The sequence below is a fragment of the Hyaena hyaena genome, unplaced genomic scaffold, assembly GCF_003009895.1.
Source record: "Hyaena hyaena isolate Hyena2069 unplaced genomic scaffold, ASM300989v1 scaffold_2, whole genome shotgun sequence".
Taxonomy (NCBI): Eukaryota; Metazoa; Chordata; class Mammalia; order Carnivora; family Hyaenidae; genus Hyaena; species Hyaena hyaena.
The window spans coordinates 1576083-1599466 of NW_024080634.1; the positions used below are offsets into that span (position 1 = coordinate 1576083).

The 23384-nt window shown below is 47.5% G+C and overlaps 1 protein-coding gene across 1 annotated transcript in view; it reads left to right on the forward strand.

Annotated features, from left to right (window-relative positions):
• HUNK (hormonally up-regulated Neu-associated kinase) overlaps positions 1 to 23384 on the forward strand; it is a 109613-nt gene that overhangs the window by 40555 nt on the left and 45674 nt on the right. Inside the window, exons 2-4 of the mRNA XM_039229120.1 lie at positions 1588 to 1880; positions 16437 to 16492; positions 22377 to 22512. Coding sequence (XP_039085051.1) covers positions 1588 to 1880; positions 16437 to 16492; positions 22377 to 22512 — 485 coding nt within the window. The remainder of the gene's footprint in view (positions 1 to 1587; positions 1881 to 16436; positions 16493 to 22376; positions 22513 to 23384) is intronic.

A 23384-nucleotide genomic window follows, 5' to 3' on the forward strand; every position in this document is an offset into this window, starting at 1 on the left:
TTTAAGTTTTTTTAATGTTTTATTTTATTTCTAGGGGAGAGAGAGAGACAGCGTGAGCAGGGGAGGGTCAGAGAGAGAGGGAGTCACAGACTCTGAAACAGGTTCCAGGCTCTGAGCTGGCAGTCAGCACAGAGCCCGATGCGGGGCTTGAACCCACGAACCGCGAGATCATAACCTAAGCGAAAGTCAGACGCTCAACCGACTAAGCCACCCAGGTGCCCCAACCCCTCATTTAGTTTTAATCACAGACCTGTGTCAAGAAAGCAATGTTTGAGCAACTCACTGTAAATATTATCAATCATTTATTTATTTATAAGTTTATTATTTTGAGAGAGCGAGCAAGCACAGGGGAGGGGGCAGAGAGAAGGGGCGAGAGAATCCCAAGCAGGCCTCTCATCGTCAGCACAGAGCCGGATGTGGGGTTCCATCCCCCTCAAACCATGAGATCATGACCTGAGCCAAAAGCGAGAGTCAGATGCTTATCCTACTGAGCCACCCAGGCGCCCCTTAGTCATTAATTTTTTTTTATCTGTATCAAAACTCAGTCCTAATATTGGGTATATCATAAAAGTTACAAAATATCACAAAACAGGAAATAAGTAGAAATGGAAGACCCACTCTTCTTCATCCTGTGCCCGTGGCTCGAGAGCCTTGCCTCGCAATGTCCCTTGGGCTCTTTGAGTCACAGAGATGGTCCGTCTGGGGGCTGGGAGGCCGAGTCCTAAATGAGCCTAAACGAGCAGTGGCGTGGGAACAGAGAGGAAGGACAGGTGAGGAGGTGTCCGCAGAAGGAAGGGACATGACGTCAGCGGCTGGCCTCCTAGCGAGAGGAGTGAGGACCCAAGACGGCAAAACCGGTGGTGTGTTTTTAGGGCCCGGTGAGCTGGTGAGCAGAGAGGTGAAAGCCGCCAAAGGGGAGGAGTGCAGACTTGGCCTGGAAAGACCGGCTGCACCCCCTTCTCCCCTTCCCTGCCTTTGTGCGAGGCTGGAGGGTCTGTGCATGTGACATGTTGCTTGCGGGGGCAGGTGTCCGGTGGGTAGTTGGGATACAGTTGTGGAGCATTAACCGGCTGGACCCTGATGTAGGCGCCAAGGGCTGCCGAGTGCCCTAAGTCACAGGGGAGAGAGGAGGACGCTCTCTTGTGGCGGGAGGAAGGAGAGGGCATTGCACCCCTCACCGAGAGCCCAAGGTGAAGACAGGTTGGACTCGGTCACAAGCGGAGGCCCAGGGGAACCCCGCCCCCGGAGGGATGCCGGCTCAGCCTGACAGGGAACCAGTAGAGGCCCTTGGCTGGACTGGAACTTGGCATTTCATGCCGTGGCAAACCAAGTTTGACATTGACTCTTCACAGAGCCTTCCAGATGACCGTTCAAGTTGCCTAAGTGAATTTCACTCTCCTCCTTAATAATCGGATCTGGTTCCTGATGTTACACTTTTTTTCCCCCCCTTGATGCTATTTTAAATGAGGGGATTTTCTCCTGGTACAGAGAAGGAGCTGTGTACTTGCCCAGGGTTCTTGCGAGTGGTCAGGGAATAACCTTTGCTCGCAATGTCTGCCAACAGCCGTGTTCTCGGTGTCTCCGCAGGTGGCCATAAAGGTCATTGACAAGAAGAGAGCCAAAAAGGACACTTATGTCACCAAAAACCTTCGGCGAGAGGGGCAGATTCAGCAGATGATCCGCCACCCCAACATCACCCAGCTCCTCGATATCTTGGAGACGGAAAATAGCTACTACCTGGTCATGGAGCTGTGTCCTGGGGGCAACCTGATGCACAAGATCTATGAGAAGAAGCGGCTGGAGGAGTCAGAGGCCCGCAGATACATCCGGCAGCTCATCTCTGCAGTGGAGCACCTGCACCGGGCCGGGGTGGTCCACAGGTAAGGGCCGCGCCGCTCTGGTGGTCACCGATGCTGTGCTGAAGGGACGGCACCGCGCCTCAGTGCACTCTGAGCGAGGCCGGACTGTTGCCGCGCGCTTTACAATTTCTCTACATTTCTGTGTTGTGGAATTATCTTGTGAGCCGGCTCAGTGCCATCGTGGGGTGAAAAGAGTGACATCTGAAGCCAGAGTGCCAGGGTTTGCCTCCTGGCTCTATACCCTTTTGTAGTTGTGCGACCCTGGGCAAGTTACTGAGCCACTCTGAACTTCGGTCTCTTCTTCTGTAGAATGGGAATGGGAATGATCCTTATCTCATCATGGTTGTTGTAAGGGTTAATCTATAGAATGCAAGGAGTTAATCTACGAAAGGTGCTTAGATCGGGGCTTGGGATGCACATGTAAGTGTTGGCTTCTCTTCCTGTTTGCAAAGTATAATGGTACCAGTTGCTCAGGAGTGTGAAAGAAGAGTCAATGTTAAGATGGCATGAGATTGTTTTTCAGCTGGTGCAACGGATGATGCTCTCGTTGTATTTGCTTTTCCTATGGTGGTTTTGAATCACCATTTATTTTATTTCATTTTTTATTATTTTTGAGAGAGAGACAGAGCACGAGCAGGGAGAGGCAGAGAGAGAGGGAGACACAGAATCCATAGCAAGCTCCAGGCTCTGAGCTGTCAGCACAGAGCCCGACCTGGGGCTCGAACTCATGAACTGCGAGATCATGACCTGAGCTGGAGTCAGATGCTCAACCGACTGAGCCACCCAGGCGCCCCTCGAATCACTGTTTAAATTGTGAATTTGCTCTTGAAAGTGAGGGGTGTTTCCCATAGGCCAGACCAACCTTGCAAATGATTATGAAAATCAAACTTTTCTTTAACAGTCTGTTCCCTCCCAAGGAGGGGCTCCACAAAGAAACGTGAGTGGAAATAGCATTCTTAGCAAGGGTGCCATTGGGGGTGGGGGCCTATTTTTAGCGCTATATTAAAATAAAATGAAAAAAAAAATTTAAAAGTGCCCTTTCTTACCCCCAAGGAAATGTTGACTTCAGCAATAAATTCTTACATCTTCCTTCTTGAAAGTATACTCTGCTGAATTGCCTTCTCTGGACATTTCACATGAAAGGAGACAGTCTGTGGTCTTATATGACTCGCTTCTTTGACGTAGCATAATGTTTCCAAGACTCATCCCTGGTGTGCCAGCTATCGGTATTTCATTCCTTTTCATGGCCCAATCCTAGTCTGTTGTAGGGATAGATCACGTTCTGTGTGTCCATTCATCAGCGGATGGACATTTGGGCTGTTTCCACCTTTTGGCTGTTACAAACGTTCATGTGCAAGTTAGAGCACAAGCAAGGTAGAGCAAGTTAGAGGTGTTTTCACTTCTGGAGAATTCTGCTTGTAGCAGAGGGACTGCTAGGTCATTTGTTAAGTCTATATTTGACCTTTTGCGTAGACACACACACATACATTTTTTTAAGTTTACTTATGTATTTTGAGGAAAGAGAGAGAGTCTGTGAGCATGCACAAGCAGGAGAAGGGCAGAGAGAAGGAGGGAGAGAGAGGAAACCCCAGGCAGACTCCACACTGTCAGCACAGAGCCCGACAGGGGGCTCAGACTCATGAACCGTGAGATCATGTCCTGAGCTGAGAGAGATGGAGACTCAGACGCTTAACCGGCGGAGCCAGCCGGGTGCCCCCCGTAGACACATATTTCTAAAAATTCAGCTTCTAATGGTGTGTTTTATGTGTTTGAAAGCCATTCAAATTCTGATCAGTGAAAAAAAGCAGCCCTAAGCCTTTAATTAATGGAACTTGAGGGCTTTCAAGGTGAAGAAGGCCTTTCCTTACTAATGGGATGGGATGCTGTACCCCGAGGTACTTCCGCCTACGGACGCGGCAAGGGAGGCCCCCTGGCTCAGAGCTGTGCCAGGGCCTTGGCCAGGCACCACTTGGGCTCTCGTTTCCTCCCTGAGGTGAGCATGTCTCCGTGTGCATGTTTTTAGTCACACGTGTGGTCATGAAATCACACGTCATTAGAATTCTGAGTATTGGGGCTCCTGGGTGGCTCAGTCGGTTAAGCAGCCAACTTCAGCTCAGGTCATGATCTCACGGTTCATGGGTTCGAGCCCCATGTTGGGCTCTGTGCTGACAGCTCAGAGCCTGGAGCCTGCTTCAGATTCTGTGTCTCCCTCTCTCTCTGACCCTCTCCTGCTCATGCTGTCTCTCTCTCTCTCTCTCTCTCTCTCTCTCAGAAATAAATAAAACATTAAAAAAATTTTTAAAGAAAAAAAGAACTCTATTGAGTTTCGATCAGCAGGGAAGGGAACATTCAGAAATTTTAAGGGAACCACACCATTTGCGGCTCTTTCCAGCAATCCCGTGTCGCAGCTCTGCCACTGTAGGAGAATGATGCTCAGGAGTGTGCCTGGTTCTGTCTTTGTTTGTTAGGCTGACAAAGGCAGAGACCCCACGAACAAATCAGCTCGGGTTACTGACTCTGCCGGTCACAGCGGAAAATAGAACTGGGGACTGAGCATTCTGCAGGCCTCGGGGTGTTAGGACAATCGCCCAGCTTGCCCAGCTCGGCAGGGTCCTCAGGACAGCAAAGGGGAAATCAAGGGGATGCTCGCCCGCCTCTCCCACGGAAAATTCCCCACAACCCTTTCCAAGTCATTTTCACAAATTCCAATCCCTCTCGGCACAATTACCGTCAGGATGTCAGAGGAATGAATTTAATCGTGTTTTGATAGCCAAGACGGCGCGCTCCCCTTCCTCTGATCTCTGGCGTCCTTCTTTCTTTGTCCATGGAAAGTTGTTCGTAAGCCCACGGTGGCAGAGGCTCGGATCTTTCGAAGTTAGGGAAGATTGGAAACAGAAGCGGTGTTGGGAAGGGGTCTCTGTTTTTCTCTCTAGCAATCATGTTACTGAGGGCCAGTGTGCACAGATGTAGGTGGTGGAGACATCACAGGCACGTGTTTGCTCAGGAGAAACTCCGGGGCTGACTTTAGCCGAATGTCTTGACTTTCCCCATTTCTATACCGCTAACAGCACACGTGACCCAGCTCGCCGCTGGCATCGTCGGTACCATAGTCCTTCCCCATGGTGGCAGGTTGTCTCCTGTATGCTGCAAAGAAGAAATGAATTTCTTCTTCTTTTTTTCTTTCTTTTTTTAATCGACCAGATTTTTTTTTATTGACCACATTTTATTATTTTTTTAAAAATATAATTTATTGTCAAGTTAGCTAACATACAGCATAGCCAGTGCGCTCTTGGTTTTGGGAGTAGATTTCCGTGACTCGTCACTTATGTACAACACCCAGTGCTCGTCCCCAAAAGGGCCCTCCTCAGTGTCCATCCCCCATTTTCCCCTCTTCCCTGTCCCCCCGCCATCAACCCTCAGTTTGTTGCCTCCCTCTCGGTTTGAAACTGTTATTTCATAAATTATTTTGAAGTTAGATTTTTCTTTTTTTTTTTTTAGTCTTTATTTTGAGTGACAGAGACAGAGAGCGAGCAGGGGAGGGTCAGAAAGAGAGGGAGACACAGAATCCAAAGCAGGCTCCAGGCTCTGAGCTGTGAGCACAGAGCCTGATGCGGGGCTCGAACTCACAAACCGTGAGATCATGACCTGAGCTGAAGTCGGACGCTCAACCGACTGAGCCACCCAGGTGCCCCTGAAGTTAGATTTTTCAAATGAGTAAGAGAGTATGGTATTTCAGAGATGCCCAGGGAGTCCCTCATGGGAAGATTTCTGAGCAAATGGGCTGAATCATCCCCCAAAAGATTCTGGTGGCTGCGCATCTACGGTGGTTTAAAGGGCTTTTGGCTCGTGTGTTAGAGGACTCTCTAACTTCACAGTTCCTGATTAGCCCGATACTATATCCTTGTATTCTCATCATCTTAACGCTTTGCAGAGCCCTCGTTTCCTGTGGTATGAAATCTAAATATTTAATTATCTACTTATAACTACTGAAATATCCCTTACAGGAAGGAAATCTTTAAACATCACGTAAATATTGTAAGCAGAAAAGAGAAAAGGAAACTAAAGCTCTACATAGCAAAATTCCCTTAGCTGGCAGGGAAATCCATTTTAAACTGGACTTGCAGGCATTTTTGTCTTTTGCTATAGTAGGGCTGTGGCTAATATTTACGAAACTGGAGTATGGTCTGATTTCTTCATCAGTCCGTGTTAGCATTGCCTGAGATACTCCACGCTTAAAATATGATGATTTTTTTTTCCCCTTTCTCTCAAACATGCTCACCCAGCACGATGCCAGCACCTGATGGTTTCCCTATTGTATACTGAGCGTTGACTCTTAACATCAGTCCACGAAAAGTGTGATTCCACTGACAGGCTAATTTGAGATTCATCTGTTCATTCAAAATAACAAAGTCCAATCAAACTGTGCAGACAAAACATCACAGGGTAACACAATACCCCCATCCCAGAGCAGGAAGCGACGAGCCAAGGGCCCCCGCAGGACTGGGACAGAGTGACACATGATCAAAGGGAGTGCAAGCCTGAGTTTGGATGCTCGTCGGCACTGCCGCTCCCAGGGCCATGACCTGACTTGTTCGTCAATATCAGGAACGGGCCCTCTCTGCTCAAAGGAATGCGGTGGAAGAGAAGGGACACTTCTTTGTTCTCTCGGGCCTGACAAGAAGCAGGCACACCACGAATTGGTGGGGTATTAAGTTCTTTAACTTTTCGGGTTTTCTTGGAGGGGGAGGGCGGCCACGGTGGACGAGGAGGGTGATGTCTGCTCACATTCAGGCACTGTGTGGGATCCCAGGGCCTTCTGCTGAGAGACCGCACACATCTGGAGGCGCTGGTTACATTTAGCAAAGGTTTTGTGTTTAGCTGGGTCTAAAAAATCTGATGGAAAACACGAGATTTCACGAAGCTCTAACGCAGCAACTTTATGGAGCGGGGTGTACGGTGGTCAGTGGTGTTGATTCTGAAGCCTGACCGGCTGCATCCACATGCCGGCTCTGCCGCTTAAAAGGCTCACTGGGCAAGTCCCTCAGGCTTGTGTGCCTGTCTACACCATAGGGGTAATCCATCATCCACTTCATGGGGTTGTTGTGAGGATTAAAGGAGTTCATTCATGTTAAGTATTAGGACTGAGGCAGTAAGTACAGAGTACGTGTTTGCTCTCATTTGTAGTGAGCCCACCTCGTTGATTTTGTATGTGCAAAACTGAGGCCCAGCACTCTGTGTGCTCAAGACTCCTGCATGTTCTGTGCCTGTTGTCTTGCTCATCCTTTAGGTCCTTGCTCTAAGATCGCCTCCTCCAGGAGGCCCTCCAGGCTAGGTCCCCTGGTCATATACCCACACTGCATTTCTACTTTGCTTTCCAAACACTTTTCCCACGCTAGCTTTCTTTTTTGATACCTGTTTTCTGCACAGGCCACAAGTAGCCCTGCATGCAGCCCAGTAAACAGACAGCAAGACTCCGTTGAATGAACGAAGGGAAGCTGAATGACTACAGCTAGTGTCAGTGTCAGAGTTAGCACTGGGATGGAAGCTTTCTGGTAGCCAGTTCCCTGTTTGTTCTGGAATGTTCCATATGGTCCCTAGAATTTCAAAGGAGTTTCCAGGCGCCTGGGTGGCTCGGTTGGTTAAATGCCCCAACTCTTGGGTTTTGGTTCATTGCAGAGCCTCCTTGGGATTCTCTCTCTCTCTCGGCCCCTCCCCTGCTCGTTCTCTCCCTCTCTTTCTCAAAAATAAGCAAACTTAAAAAAAGACCAAAAAAATAAAAGAGTTTCTTCATTGACTCAGTACCAGTTTGCTTATTTTTCAGGTCCCAATTTGTCGAGTACCATCTTTTTAGTGAGCGAATAACTCTTTCACTTTATAAATAGTTCGTATCTGGAGCATTGTAGGAATTTAATAAAGGGTTCATTTTGAATAAATAAATCAGGTACATGCTTCACAAATTATTCTTGTGTTTTATCAGAATGCCCATATTGTAAGTAAATCAGGGATTAAAAAATAATTTGCTTTTAATACAGTGCTTTTGAAGATAAAACTAACCCAAAAGCCTCTGTTTCCTGCAAAATGCCGATGGCCTTGGGGAGTTAAGTGCTTTTCTTGGATGCTTTATTCTTAGCTTATTGCTAAAATCCATCTCCACAGGTACCAATTTCTCCTCCAGACCTAATCCTGTTCTGAATTTGCTCAGGCCACCCCCTGGGCTCTTTCTCTCTGACCTTTCATTTGAGGGCTAATGGCCCCCAAGGCTGTTTGCCTATCACCCAATTAATCACCTTTTTTAGTCTTTTCCGGGCTCTCCTCCACTTGGTCTTCACATCTTTATCATTCCTGGGAGTGGCCACAAAACACGGGCTCATTTTCCCACCCCCTCCGGCTAAGGGCCCTCCCAGGCAGCCACTCTTGGGCGCCGTTTTCAAACCAGAGTCAGACGCTCAGAGTTTAAACTACTTGCCCGGGGCCCCGGGCCCCCAGCCGCCAGGTCTGGCTGAGATGTGCTCAGTGCCTCCACCCCGGCTCCTCCGGCTCTGCTCTCGCTGCCCCCTGCCCAGGTGCCTTGCCCTCAGTTCTACACGTCCATCTTCTGTCTCGCCCCAAGTGGCACCCAGGGGTCCCTGTGACTTGGTCTTAAGTTTGTTAGGGTCCCAACCTTTGACCTGACCGGCTGGAAAGGGCTTTGGGGAGGTCCCGGGAGAGCCTCTGCCTTCACTCCCATCCCAGTGTTCTGGGTGTGTTTGTGTGTGTGTGTGCGCGCGCGCGTGCCTACATGCTAGCCTACATACACACACGAACGCATGCACACACGAGTGCGCACACATGTACGCAACACCACACACAAGCCCTCACGGATGCCCACATGGCATACATGCACGCCTACGGACACAGGTGTGCACACACACATATACACACATGCCTACACACGGCACACATGCACGCACATGCACCCCTATACACACATGCCCATGCACATGCACGCCTACATATACATGCATGCCCACACACACAGCGCTCACCCATGCACACACGTGCACACATGCACATGCATGCAGCACACTTACCTGCCCATGCACTTGAGCAAACACACCCACCCACAGACACACTTACATGCACACGCATATGCCCACCCGCAGGCACACGCGTCCGCTCCCCCCTCCCCTCCTGGCTGCCTCTGCTCAGAAGGGCCCCAGCGGCTGTTTCTCCTTCCCTCACACGCGGAGTGCCAGGCCCTGTATGTTTGTTATGGCACCAGGGTCCTCCCCGAAGGGCACCCCTCTGTCTGCGAGGGCTGTGACTGGGCTTCTTGGCGCCTGGCCTCCAAACCTGGGGGATGACCATCGTTCCAGAAATGCAAGGAGAGTTGGAGTGAGTGGGTGGGTGCAGGGGGAAGGAGGGCGAGGGGTGCTCTCAGTAGCCTGTGGGTGGACCTTTAATTGTCAGTCATGGCCTGTTGGGGCTTGTTCTTTTGAAATAGACTAGAACAAAGGGCTGGCGATTAGGGCTCCCCTTGGGCCCTCTCAGTCTCCAGAGAAACACCCACCAGCCTCTCTGAGTCTCCCCCTTCCCCCGGCATAGTAGAGGCAGAGACCCAGGGTCAGGTCTGCAGAGCTCCGTGGCGATGACGCCCTTGCAAAGGCCCGGTTTCCAGAGAAGGGTCTGTGCCTGTGCTCTTGGTGGACTTTGCTGGGCCGGGCTCACTCCTTTGTTCCCAAGACACACAGTCATTTCTTTTGGTAAATTCTCAAGACTCATGCACAACCCCCCCACAACCTGTCCAGGTAACATGATCCTCTGGTGCCCCCTTATATTAGGGCACACCCCATCCCCTCTCTTGCTCTACCTAACTCCTCTTTGAAGCCCCTTTGGCCAAGGAAAAGCTGTCTTCAACTCCCCACCTCCCAACCCCCGCCATCCAGGGACCCTTTTCTTTCCTTCTCTTTTTTTCTGAGTCTTCAGTTCACTCTGAACTTCCAGTTTGCCTGCCGCAGGGAGGAACCGCTCACACTGCAGGATTGTGGGAAGAGCCTTCCACTTCTCCGTCCCTTCCGTAAAGTGATGAATCCGATCAAGGGGCCTTAACTGCGGAACAGAGCATTGCCTCCGTCATCAAGTGCGAACCGTCAGCTCTCAGAACGTTCCTTCCCCTATGGCACATCTGACACTTAACAGAGCCAAATATTTTGTTCTCGGGGATGGAGCCTCATATAAGCACCATGCTTTTCACAGGGACCATGGGGAGGTTTTCCGGATAACAGAGTCCCACCAGTATTTTTTTTTTTAAACGCAGCATAATATGCTAACACTAAAACCTTATGAATAGATTCATCCCTCTTTTATTCAAGAAGATGTCTCTCAATTTTGTGGCCTCCTGGGAATATTTGTGGTCTTGGGTCAGTTGTTGAAGAGTTGGGCAAAGGGTCTGAGTGGTCCACTGTGCTGAATGGGGCTCATAGTCAGTTTCAGGTTCTGAGGGTTCTCCAACCTGAACGTCTTGAGGGAGGCACCTGCGTGTAGCTGTAACATTCCTAGTACCGATTTCCTGCGAAAGGAAAAAATATACAAAAACTGCTTTTAAGGAGTTAATAGATTTAATTTTTTAGAGCAGTTTTACACTTACAGAAAAATGGTACTGAAACTGTAGAGTTCCCACATGCCTCCCCACCCCCCTTCCACGTTGTTTTCTTGGTTAATATCTTGTGATAGTGTAGTACACTTGTTATAATTGATGAACCAATATTAATATATTATTATTAATGAAAGTCCATAGTTTATAGTAGGGCTCCCTCTGTGCTGTATAGTTCTGTGGATTTTGACAAACGCCTGATATCAGTATCATAGTAACTTCATCACCTATAAAAGTTATGGGCCACCTCTTCCTACTTTTCTACCTCCTTCAGGCAACCACAGATTTTTTTTTTTTTATGTTTTTATTTATTTCTAGGAGAGAGAGAGAGACAACATGAGCAGGGGAGGGTCAGAGAGAGAGGGAGACACAGACTGAAACAGGCTCCAGGCTCCGAGCTGGCAGTCAGTACAGAGCCCGACGCGGGGCTCAAACCCACGAACCGCGAGATCATGACCTAAGTGAAAGTCGGACGCTTAACCGACTAAGCCACCCAGGCGCCCCAACCACGGATATTTTTACTGGTGCCATAGTTTAGCCTTTTCCAGACGGTCATATGGTTAGAATCACACAGTATGCAGCCTTTTTCAGATTGGTGTCTTTCACTTTGTAATAAGCATTTAGGTTCCTCCGTGGCTTTTCATGACTTGGTAGCTCATTTCTTCTTATTGCTGAGTAACATTCCAACTTAATGCTGAGTAACATTCCATTGTCTGGGGGGGTGGGGGTGGTAGGGTGCACAGTATGTTTACCCATTCCTCTACTGATGGACAGCTTGGTTGCTTCCAAGGTTCGGTAATTATGAATAAAGCTCCTATGAACATTCGTGTCCATAAGTTTGTGATTCTTGGGGCCCTTGAGTGCCACAGCTGTTTGAGCATCCCAACTCTTGACTTCAGCTCAAGTCATGATTTCAGATTCACGAATCAAGCCCCACCTAGCTCCATGCTGAGCATGGAGTCTGCTTAAGATTTCCTCTTTTCACTCTCCCTCTCTAAAATTAAAAATATATATAAGTTTTTGACTATTTTGGGTAAATACCTATGCAAAAGCTACTTTTAAAAGCATGATTTTCATGCCTTTTTTCCTGAACAGAAGGAAAATAGTCTCCCCCTCCTTCCAGATATATTTCAAGACAAGGCAGGAGGTAGACATAGATGAAGCCAGAAGCTGTGGAATGTTCCTTTCATTTGGGGAGATTAGGTACACTCATTTCCTGAACAGAGACTAATGTAGCTCACCTTTAGTCATGGAATGTTTAAGCAGTGAGACACATTTAGAAACATTGACAGAAGGGTAATAAATGGGTAAACAGCCTAGTAACAGATTTGTTCTGGACATTTGTCCCAAGGGCTGGGGTAGGTACTGTGGGATGCGGTGGGTAGAAATGAAAATTGATTTTATTTTCCTCACTTTGCCTAATAATTACATTTTTTACTTCCTCCCCCGGTTTTATGACACTTTCCCTACTTCAAAAGTGGGCATTTTTTTCTCTTTTGCATTTTTTCTTATTTTTAGTCTTCCATTTATATCATTCTCATCGTTGTGGTTGTTCACTAGGCTTTTGTGGTCTCAGAATTATCTAGCTTAGCTTTAGAATTCCCGGCAGTTGCTTTCTTATACCTCACCTCTTTCAATTGTTTTTCTCCGTAGTGTATGTTCTGAACCAGATTTCTCCTTTAATGCCTTAGTGTGGCTTCCATTCTTTCCAGGGAAAGAGGTTTAATTTCGCTGGAAACAAACTGTGGCTTTCCTTTAGATTTAAATAGCACTGCTGCTTTATAATCAAGTTTGCACAGGATCACGGTTTTGGGCGATTGCTGGCCCCCTGTTCTGTGTGTGCGCACAGTTTTTTTGCAATTACCATACTTGCTTGAATATAAGGTCAAATTGGATCATGTCCTACTCTTCAGAAAAGAGTAAGTGTCTAATTTTCAACAACAAAGTACTGGCTGGAAAAGACACATTAACCTGGACTCACTTAGGACTTTGGGAGCTTTAGATGTCACCTGAGGTGGGGCGCCTGGTTGGCTCAGTCCGTTAAGTGTCCGACTTCCGCTTAGGTCATGATCTTGTGGTTGGTGGGTTCAAGCCCTGCGTGGGGCTCTGTGCTGACAGCTCAGAGGCTGGAGCCTGTTTCAGATTCTGTTGTCTCCCTCTCTATCTGCCCCTCCCTTGCTCACACTCTGTCTCTCTCTGTCTCAAAAATAAACAAACATTAAAAAAAAAAGAAGTCATCCGAGGAAACAGAGAGAAAGGGAGGCCAGGGCATTTTACAACGGCTTTAATAATAACTTTTAGGGTTATAACCTCATAGTTGTAAGGGTTTGAGACAACTCTAAAAACAATTCACTAAGTTGTTAATTTATAGAAATTTTAAACGGGTGCTTATTATTTCACTGGCTGTGCTGAGACTACCACTCAGTATTCAAAACATCCAGTCTACTCTAAGATCATGCGACCCTGGTAACACTGAAGGAAGACTGTCATCCCAGTCCTGACTGTCAGGTTTCAATAAAATTGTTTCATAAGATGGGAGGGTATAAAAACAGTATTTCTGAAGTTAACATTATGTTATATGCTCTTAAATATGATGATGCAGCTTTGTAGATCAGTAGAATAGTCATTTGATAAATCCATTGCATGTTTAAAAATGACATTTTTGTGTTTTCCAAAACCCTTTATCTGAGGAACAGGGGCTTCCCATTGGAAAAATGAGGGGGAGATTACATTATATTTGGAGTCACCCTGCATTTGGGTATATATGCTACCTTTTTAAAAAATGTTTAAAATTTTATTTTATTTTATTTTTTAACATTTATTTATTATTAAGAAACAGAGACAGAGCATGAGCAGGGGAGGGGCAGAGAGAGACACACAGAATCTGAAGCAGGCTCCAGGCTCTGAGCTAGCTGTCAGCACAGAGCCCGACGCGGGGCTCAAACCCATGAACCGTGAGATCATGACCTGAGCCAAAGTCGGACACTTAACCAACTGAGCCACCCAGACGCCCCTAAAAATTTTTTTAATGTATTTATTTTTGAGAAGGAGAGAGCATGAGTTGGGGAGGTGCAGAGACAGAAAAGAGAGAGACATAGAATCCAATGAAGGCTCCAGGCTCTGAGCTGTCAGCATAGAGCCCGACGCGGGGCTCGAACCTGCAAACTATGAGATCATGACCTGAGCCAAAGTCAGACGCTTAACCAACAGAGCCACCCAGATGCCCCTTCATGGTAACTTAAAATGTTTTTTAATGTTTAGTTTTGAGAGAGAGAGCCAGAGCCAGAGCATGAGCAGGGGAGGAGCAGAGACAGAGGAGACACAGAATCAAAAGCAGGCTCTAGGCTCTGAGTTGTCAGCAAGAGCCTGACATGGGGCTGGAACCCATGAACCGTGAGATCATGGCCTGAGCTGAAGTTGGACGCTTCACCTTCTAAGCCACCCAGGCGCCCCTCCATGATACCTTCTAGAGGCTGACATAGGTTTTATATAGTCTGTGCATTGTTTCCACTGGATTGAAGCAAAAGAGTCCAGTTCTTCCACCCGTTGGTGGGTGCATGTGGCTGGGGGGTTATCCATATGCCCTCGCTAGAGGTTTCAAAGCAGACTGCGCTTCTCATCCGAGTGTCCGGCCCTCAGGCTACCAGCCACCTTCCAGGGTTTTTTTGTTTTTTTGTTTTTTTTAAATATTTTTATTTATTTCTAGGAGAGAGAGAGAGAGAGAAAGAGACAGCGTGAGCAGGGGAGGGTCAGAGAGAGAGGGAGATACAGATTCTGAAATAGGCTCCAGGCTCTGAGCTGGCAGTCAGCACAGAGCCCGACGCGGGGCTCGAACCCACGAACAGCGAGATCATGACCTAAGCGAAAGTCGGACGCTTAACCGACTTAAGCCACCCAGGCGCCCCCCACCTTCCAGTTTTGAAAGATGTTGGATATTTACAGAACTCACCTTTTTTCCTCACTTGACTCCTTTTCTCCCATCTTGAAATGCTTCCCTTTCTAGTTCCTGTGACAACAGTGTCCCGGACTTTACCTCCCAGCTCCCTCCACCAGTGTGCTGTTCTTGGTTCTCCTCACCGCCCCCCCGCCCCACTCTACTCCACCTGCCCTGCCCCCCCGCCCCCCCTGCATCCCCTCCCTGGGCAATCGCCTGTCCTTTCCAAGGCTCAGCTCCTGGACTGAGGTTGAAAATTGCTAGTTTGCCAGACGTACCTTGCCTGCAAGTTCGGCCCATGCAATGTAGTTGTTACAGTTTTGAATGTGAATTTGTTGCCAACAAAAAGTGGGATGAAGTCCAGATTTCTAGCTTCTCTTGGAGAAAAGAATGAGCTGGTGGTGCTGGGACCGAGCTGTGAGTGCCTGTCCCCGTTAAATGGGACACTGCTCTCCCGTTTACCAAAAGTCCTAGCAAATGCTCCCTTTTGTCTCACAACTTTGACGTAGTGTTCTCGGTTGCTGTTTTTGCTTATCACGATTATGCTATTCTATTCCTTTTGGGAGAGATATGAGGAAGGGAGATTGCTTTTGCCTGTGCCTCTGTTCAAAAGTCGGAAAAACAAAAACTGAACCAAGAATGCTATGTGTTTCAAAACAGTGGAATAGAGCGTGTGTGCGTGTGTGTGTGTGTGTGTGTGTGTAAAAAAGAAGAATAGTCTTACATATCTAATACTCAAGGTGTGTCTCAGTTGACAGGCTAGAACTTAAAGATGCTTAGGCTGTAATCATCGACCTCAGTGGTTTTGATGACGCAATGTATACTTTTGCCCCCATTTTTTTCTTCTGAAATCCAAAGCAATCTCTTTGGTAATGTGGATTCATTCATACTGACTGAGTACCTGGGAAGTGCAAAGGCACTGGGGTTACAGTGGTAAGCAGGATAGACATGTTCCGTGCCCTCTGGGAGCTTACAGTCGGCCAGCTCAGATACTGCAGGCACCTCTCACTCAACATGACTCTGAATACACTTCTCCCTTCCACCTCTTCAAGTCACCCTCAGTGTTAATGATCAGAGTCACCCGCTGATCGATTAACAATCTTCATTCCATTTGCAAACTTAATTCCCTTTGGGCATGTAACCGTTAACATTTACTCAAGCATAGTATGAGGGATTAGGGCCCTGACATCTTTGGAGTCTGTTTTTCTGCCCACCACATACCTGCTTGCTTGAGTAGATTATTCTTACCTTCCAGTTTGTGAATGACACTTGGGCTCCAAGCATGGAGTTTGTAGGACTGATAAATTATGTCAGTTTTAAATATTTTTTTAAAAAGTTTTTAATGTTTATTTATTTTTGAGAGAGAGACAGAGAGCGAGGACACAGGAGGGGCAAACACACACAAACACACACACACACACACACACACACACACACACACACACACACACAGAATCTGAAGCTGGGTCCAGACTCTGAGCTGTCAGCACAGACCCAACGCGGGGCTCAAACTCACATACCGTGAGATCATGACCTGAACTCAACCGACTGAGCCGCCCAGGTGCCCCAAGATATATTTTTTAGCAGCTTCCCCAAATCTGTTCCTTACCCTGGCTGGTGTTGCTCACTGTCTCACAAACATGTGGCCACATGTGTATTTTCTGCTCCGACAGCACCTGTCTTTCATGAATGACGTCTTCCACTCTCTTCCAACTTCGTCTGTTTAAATTCCAAGTTTCAGCTTTGATCCCACTTCTTCCGGAAATTTCCCGTGATGTGCTCTGCCCTCAGTGCTCTCTGCTTTTCTGAAACCCTTTGGCTTCTTCAGCCTGTGGCAATTAATTATATGATGTTTATAAATATTTACTTACTGCTTGTGTGAGTTTTGGCAGAGAGCGTGTTGGGTTGGTTCAGAGCAGCTCTAAAATGGTTCGTTTCCCTTCAGAAGGAAAGTGTTATGCCACTATTTCAAATGCCTATCTGAAATATGCTGTGGTTTTGTTTATTTCAGGGACTTGAAGATAGAAAATTTGCTACTGGATGAAGACAATAATATCAAGCTGATTGGTATGACTTTTAAAAAAATTTTTTTTTTAAGTTTATTTATTTATTTCGAGAGAGAGATAGAGAGAGCATGAGTGGGTTAGGGGCAGAGAGAGAAGGAGAGAGAATTCCAAGCAGGCTCTGTGCTGTGTCAGCGACACAGGGCTTGAACCCACGAACTGTGAGATCATGACCTGAGCTGAATTCAAGAGTTGGCTAACTGGGCCATCCAGATATCCTCTGTATGACTTTTTTTTATTTTTAAGCAAGATTATTCTTTTTGTGTTGTGTTGTCCATTCTCAGTTATTTACTGATGGATTATCAACTTTTTTTTTTAAATTTTTTAACGTTTTTTATTTATTTCTGAGAGAGAGACAGTGTGAGAAGGGGAGGGTCAGAGAGAGAGGGAGGCAAGGAATCTGAAGCAGGCTCCAGGCCCTGAGCTGTCAGCACAGAGCCGACGTGGGGCTCGAACCCACGAACCGTGAGATCATGACCTGAGCTGAAGTTGGCCACCCAACCGACTGAGCCACCCAGGCGCCCCTGGATAATCAACTTTGAAAAGTATCCATAGTTTATTTCTAATCCCAAACCATACTCTTGATCACCTCTTTACCTCTAATATTTAATAGTGGTTTTGAAAATGAAAATTAATTTTAACAGTAAACACAATTAGGAAGGTAGATGTACTGTAACGTGACCATAAAATGATTTCACAGCTGCAAATAAGTATTTGTTGGTTATGTGTTCTTGGGATTATTCAGAGTTCAGCTTTGCATAAATTCAGATAGATCTGAACTTTTAGAGGGGCCATTTTTATTTGGATTAACCATAAAACTTCTTTAAAGCAGTGAAAAATAGTGTTTAGTTCAGAAGTACTACTCTTAGCTTAGCCATGGCTTAATTCACTTTCCAATGAATATAGCAGTGCTGAATAAAAGTGGGCTCCACTAACCTTCCGTTTTTATTATGATCTGTATCGAAGCCCCATTTTATAGGGGGTTGGGCAGAGAGAAACCCCCACAGAGGGGGTTTAGAAGGAAGGTAATCAGAAGGAAGTTCCAGGATAGAGTGAGTCATAATTGGTTCATAAGTGAGTCCGTAAGTGAGTTCACTCCATGACTCATTTTCTAGAAGAATTCCGTTTTTGTTTGCCCGTATGATTGCTCTTGGCAAAAGGCTCGTGGCATCATTTTTACAGCCAGATGTTAGCGCCATCATCTGTCCCGCACTTTCTTTCTTTTTCCACCTCAAGTGCAAGTAATTTCTTCCATCTCAGTGGCTTGAGAAAGGCTTTAGATTCGGAGGAAAAGAGAAGGATCAATAGAACGCTGTGAATTTAACTTTCGTACCCAAGAAGGAGATTTTATTTGGCAAACACTGAAATCCCTTCCTAGACTCTCCGAAACATATCATTCAAATAACCACTTAGATTCTTCGGAATCACCGTTGGCTCCCCAAACCTGGTAAATAGGCAAGAGGCTGCTGGGACTCTGGACCCCTTGGCGGGGGGGGGGGGGGGGGGGGTTAACCACCACTGTCAGGTGTTAACGAATGAATATACGGATCGTTAGGAAACTAACCCTTTTTAAAAATTCCCCCCCCAAAGATTTTAAAGATGATATTCCTTAAAATGGACAATTCAAAGAATTAGCTCTTTATCATATTGTTTCACTGTTACACTTTAGTTGTCCTGAAGGTCAAATACAGAAGCTTTCCACAGGACAGACGCTGACATGTCTGCAGGATGACCTTCTGGTCCTCGTTTCCGGGATCTGTGGCATTAAGCAAAGGCCTGTCCTGGTGGGGGGTGAGGGAAGGAGGAAAGCGGATCGTTTAGGTTGTCTGGGAGGCTGACCTGTAACTCATCTTCAGAAAATGTGGAGGCGACAGACACAGAGTTACCCTAACAGCAGCAGATTGTTTGCAAACCGGCCACGTGAAAGACAGGTGTACATTATAATAAAAGTTCAAATAACTCCCTTCTACCACGCGTCGGCTAGACCGGGGCTGGGAATTCTAGCAAGATGCCTGTCACCAGGGAGTGACCCCTGGCACTACCTATAGCTTCTTTCCTTTCCCTTTTACCTCTCTTCCCCTCTGGGCTTGCTCCCTCCTCAAGTGATTGCCCTAGATGATCGTGTATACAACTAGAAATGTGCTGTGGAATGAACAGTGTTGAAAAGCACAGCTATTTTAATTGGTTGGAAGTTTGCTCAGAAGGTTCTGGAAGAACCAATCTCCGTAAACGAGAATGTGTTTATAAGTAGCTCGCAGACTGGCCGCCTAACAAACCCTCTTCGGGCGGACCTGTCCGAATAAGAGGATGTGATGGCTCACATCTGTAACCAAAACGGACATTATAGTACCCTGAGGGCCACTGGGCATTGCCTGGAGTTCGCCAGTATCTTCATTTCCTGGTATTTTCTCTATGGGTCAGTCACCAAGGTAGCAATGGCAGATGCTGGAGGGAAGGAAGGCCCAATGTCTCTTGTGTTTTCTTGCCTCCCTACACTCCCTCCCCGCCACCCCCACCAAGTTGGGCCATTTGGATCAAATGTTTCTATAACTACCGTTTTGCAGCTTGAAAGCTCTTGAACCTTTTCTTCAAAGGAACTACCTAGTTATTTTTCAAAGATGGATTACAGCTATTTCCATTTGCCCCTAATCGTTTCCCCTCTTTGAAGTAATTTGATTTAAATAAATGTACTTAAGCCACGTCCTCTGCATTTCAAATGAACTGGAGCTAGCTGGGAGAAAGATCTGATGTCATCCAGATTTTTTTTTTCTTTCTGAAAAAGCAGTCTGAGGTGTGACGGTTTAGGTGAAAATGGAAAAGCCCCAGCTGAGAAGGGTTTTGTGTAGCAGCGTTCATGCGGGCATTCTGAGAGATTCGTTACGGAGCCCTCGGAAAACTGAAGACAGTTCGCTTATATGTGTTTCCCAGATCTCACTGAGGCAGAGCCGTGTGACACACCAGCAGGCAGGCTTCTCTCTAGATTCTCCATTGCAATTACAAACATATGTGTAACGTTTTAATAATTAGCCTATGCGTGTGAAAAGGACCGGTTATTTCTCTGCAATGTGTTTTATTTTGTTATATTTAAAATTTTGTTTTTTAACATTTATTTATTTTGGAGAGACAGAGAGAGATAGAGTCCCGCGGGGGAGGGGCAGAGAGAAAGGGAGACACAATACAAAGCAGGCTCCAGGCTCTGAGCTGTCAGCACAGAGCCCGACGTGGGGCTCGAACCCATGAACTTCGAGATCATGACCTGAACTGAAGTTGGACGCTCAACCGACTGAGCCACCCAGGTGCCCCAACTGCAATATATTTTTAAATGAATGCCTTCCAGCTAGGGTAACACTAAGTCATTTAAAATGCAGATTTTATCTCCTCCACTCCCCAGATCCTCTGCCAATTTATCTTCTTGAGACTTTGCTTCAGACACCGCAAGACACTGTGTTCTCAAGCTCGCCTGGGAGCAAAGAAGGGGGCCAGTGACCTCGTCTCTTATCTCGCCCTGCCCTCTTGGTATCAAGCAGCTCTTTACAGACCTCAGTGGAGGAGTTGAGGGAATGACCTGAATGAGGCAACGGAACCCCGTTGAGAGTAGACACGGAGTCTTTTGATTTCATGTCAGAAATCTAGAGATAAATTTTATGGGACTCCTAGGAGATTGGGCCTCTGACGTGACTGTTTAGGAAACGCCCCTTAAAATGTTGCCCCGAACGATATGACCTTTATTCCATGGTGCTTTTTACGCATCTGTTGTTTCATTAAAATTCCTTTAGGTTGACTTATAAACCCAGAGCACTTAAGCCGCTGTCCAATTTCAAGCACGCTACGATTTTTCCTCTTACAAAAATATTTCCCCTCCCCTCCTTTTTTTCCTGTGTCCGTGAAAAAAGGCCTGAGAACAGGGGCTCTTGGATTCTCTTGCACAGGGAAGCCAGGAGCCCCGTGGCTCTAGAAGGGCGGGCTATGGGGGATCTATGGGTATGGGCTGGGCAGGGCGCGGGAAGGAAATGAGGGCCGGGTGAGGGTAAGGGTGGAGGAGTAGGGAGCAAAAGGAAGTCCTGAGATCAAAAATATAATCATAAAAAACAAAAATGAAGGAAGCGTTCAGTGTGTCCACATGCATCCCTGGGCAGAGTCTCATTCTTCATCTTCAAGCCCAGAGCCTTCAAGAAGTTTCTGAGCTCTGCCTGGCAGGGGTTCTCTTTGCGAACGCTGTTTCATTATACAGCCCACGCCAGCGCCTGTCGGGAGAGTTTCTGGTGGTGCCTCTTGACCCGTGGGGTGAGTCACTTGGTGGCCTCACAGTTATTTCACGCCCCCGTCCTGCGGTCCCCTTTTCCTGAGCTTTCACAACAGTCATGTGCTTTGCAGGTAGAGACACGTTTGTCAAGGAGAAAACACAGGAATGAAATTAGATAGAAGTCCTGCTGGTTGAGAAGTACAGGGTTTTGTTTAAGACATGGAGCCAGTCTCTGGCCACTGAGCCCTGTGGGCAGCGTCTCCTGTTTGGGGAACTCTAACCATAATATTTACATTGAAGTTGAAAGAGAAGCCATGATCCTTTTTTTTTTTTTTTTTTTGTAAGTGTATTTATTTTCAGAGAGAGGGAATGTGAGTGGGGGAGGGGCAATCCCAAGCAGGCTCCGTGTTGTCAACGCAGAGCCCGATGTGGGACTCAAACCCATAAACCGTGAGATCACGCCCTGAGCAGAAATCAGGAGTCGGACGCCCAACCGACGGAGCCACCCAGGGGCCCCTTAACCATGATTTTAATTCTGGGAACAGCAGAGATTGAGGAAGGATATCAGATGAGGACAGAAGACTGGCAGCTCTGATTACCTGTCAGATGCTGTATCCTTAGGCTCAAGAAAGTAAGCACAAAACCAAGGGCTTGCTGGACCCAGCGTCGCTTTGGATTCAGTGGGCTCTTCTGTGCTTTCTCCCGTTGCCTGAACCATCCACGAACACGGCAGTGAGGTGGCTTAGTCTAGTCAGTTCTCATTGCTGTCTTCCTGGCCTTAGTCTTCCAGCCAATGTGTAACATTTTCTAAATCACTGGGTGCGTATATTTCCCCCTCTTCCTTTTTTTTTTTTTTTAAATGTTTTATTTATTTCTAGGAGAGAGAGAGAGACAGCGTGAGCAGGGGAGGGTCCGAGAGAGAGGGAGTGACAGACTGAAACAGGCTCCAGGCTCTGAGCTGGCTGTCAGCACAGAGCCTGACGCGGGGCTCGAACCCACGAACCGCGAGATCATGACCTAAGTGAAAGTCGGACGCTTAACCGACTAAGCCACCCAGGCGCCCCTATTTCCCCCTCTTCCAATCCCCGTAGACTGCCACAGGCATGGGGGCATTTTTAAGGGACTTGCACGAAATGAAAACATTGAGCCGAACAAGTCAACTCTAAATGGTGGGAATCGCATGTCACCCGGGGTGACTCTGACCCCAGCCAGAGAAAATGGATCTTCCTTCAGCTTTTCCCCACGTGGACCCCTGGGAAGCCAGATTGCTGCCTCCACGGCCTCAGCTCCTCGCTTCCCGCCTCAGTCCTAGAAAGCAAAGCCTCTCTTTTTCCTGGATGACTCACTTCCGAGGTTTGATGAAAATCTGTTTTGGTTCAGCATACTTGCAGCTCTAGCCGGATTTTACAGTGAGGCCCGCTGTAAACTGTTTCCAGTCTGGAGGCCCACATCCCGAGATTGTGGTCGGCAGCTGCTGGTTTTCCTCTGGGAGGCTAATCGACGTGCTCGCCTGAGAGCATGTTTCCTTTCCTGCCGCCCCCCGGATTTTGTTTGTTTTTTTGTTTTTTTGTGTGTGTGTTTTGTATTTTTCTTCTTTTTCACAGTTTTCTCACCCGGAGCTGGTTTTGTCTTCCTCTCTTTGCAGATTTTGGTTTGAGCAACTGTGCAGGGATCCTGGGCCACTCGGACCCATTCAGCACACAGTGTGGTAGTCCTGCTTACGCTGCGCCCGAACTTCTTGCCAGGAAGAAATATGGCCCCAAGATCGACGTCTGGTCCATGTGAGTTATGGAGCTTATACAAGGGGATGTCTTCACTCTCTGTTTCTTATAAAATAAGCTTTGAGTGTTTGATGAGAAGGTGTTATATTACAGGCTCTCGGATAGACTTGGCGGGGAGGGCCCAGCTTTCCACCTCTGTTCCTTCTGGTCTGTTCTCCATAGACCACCGGAGAGGCTTTTACCAAAATCCAATCCGTTGCTAGGGTGACAAGAAAACCAAGTCCCGAACTCACAGAACTCACGATCTGGTTTTATGAGTCACTCGTATCCTTCCCCTGCTTCAGATCGGCCCTGGCCCTTAGTTTTCCATCAGCACCAGAAGGAGACAGCCCCGTGCCTGGACCACACTCCCGCCTTTCCCCACCCTCTGCTCACGATCCTTCAGGGACGCTGGCCTTTGTTTCATCTGTCCCACCTCTGGCTTTTGCACTTGCTGTTTCCTTTGCCTGGAGTATCATTTCCCGGCTCTTCAAATGGCCTGTCCATTCCCACGTTCCAGCTTTGACCCACTGTCACCACGCCACAGACCATGTCTGAGTGCCCTATCAGGAGGTCCCCTAAGCCTCTGTCTCTTCACCCTCGCAAATCGCGCTCACCCATCCCAGCCTGTCATTATTGTTTGTTAATGCATTTATTGTCTGTCTCCCCGGTTGGGAAGGACGCTGCATGGAGATGGGGACCTTACTGGTCGCTGATGCCAGTGTCTCACACGGTGTGGGCCACCGGGGCGAAGTCAGTCGTCATTGGAGGGACGAGTCATGGGTTGCTGCAGGGCCTCTGGTTGCTGAATCCAGGTCCCCTGGGGTCCTCACGCCGGGCGAGCCTCTCGTCATCATGTGTGAAGGGTCCAGGGATCCACACAGGGTGCCGGA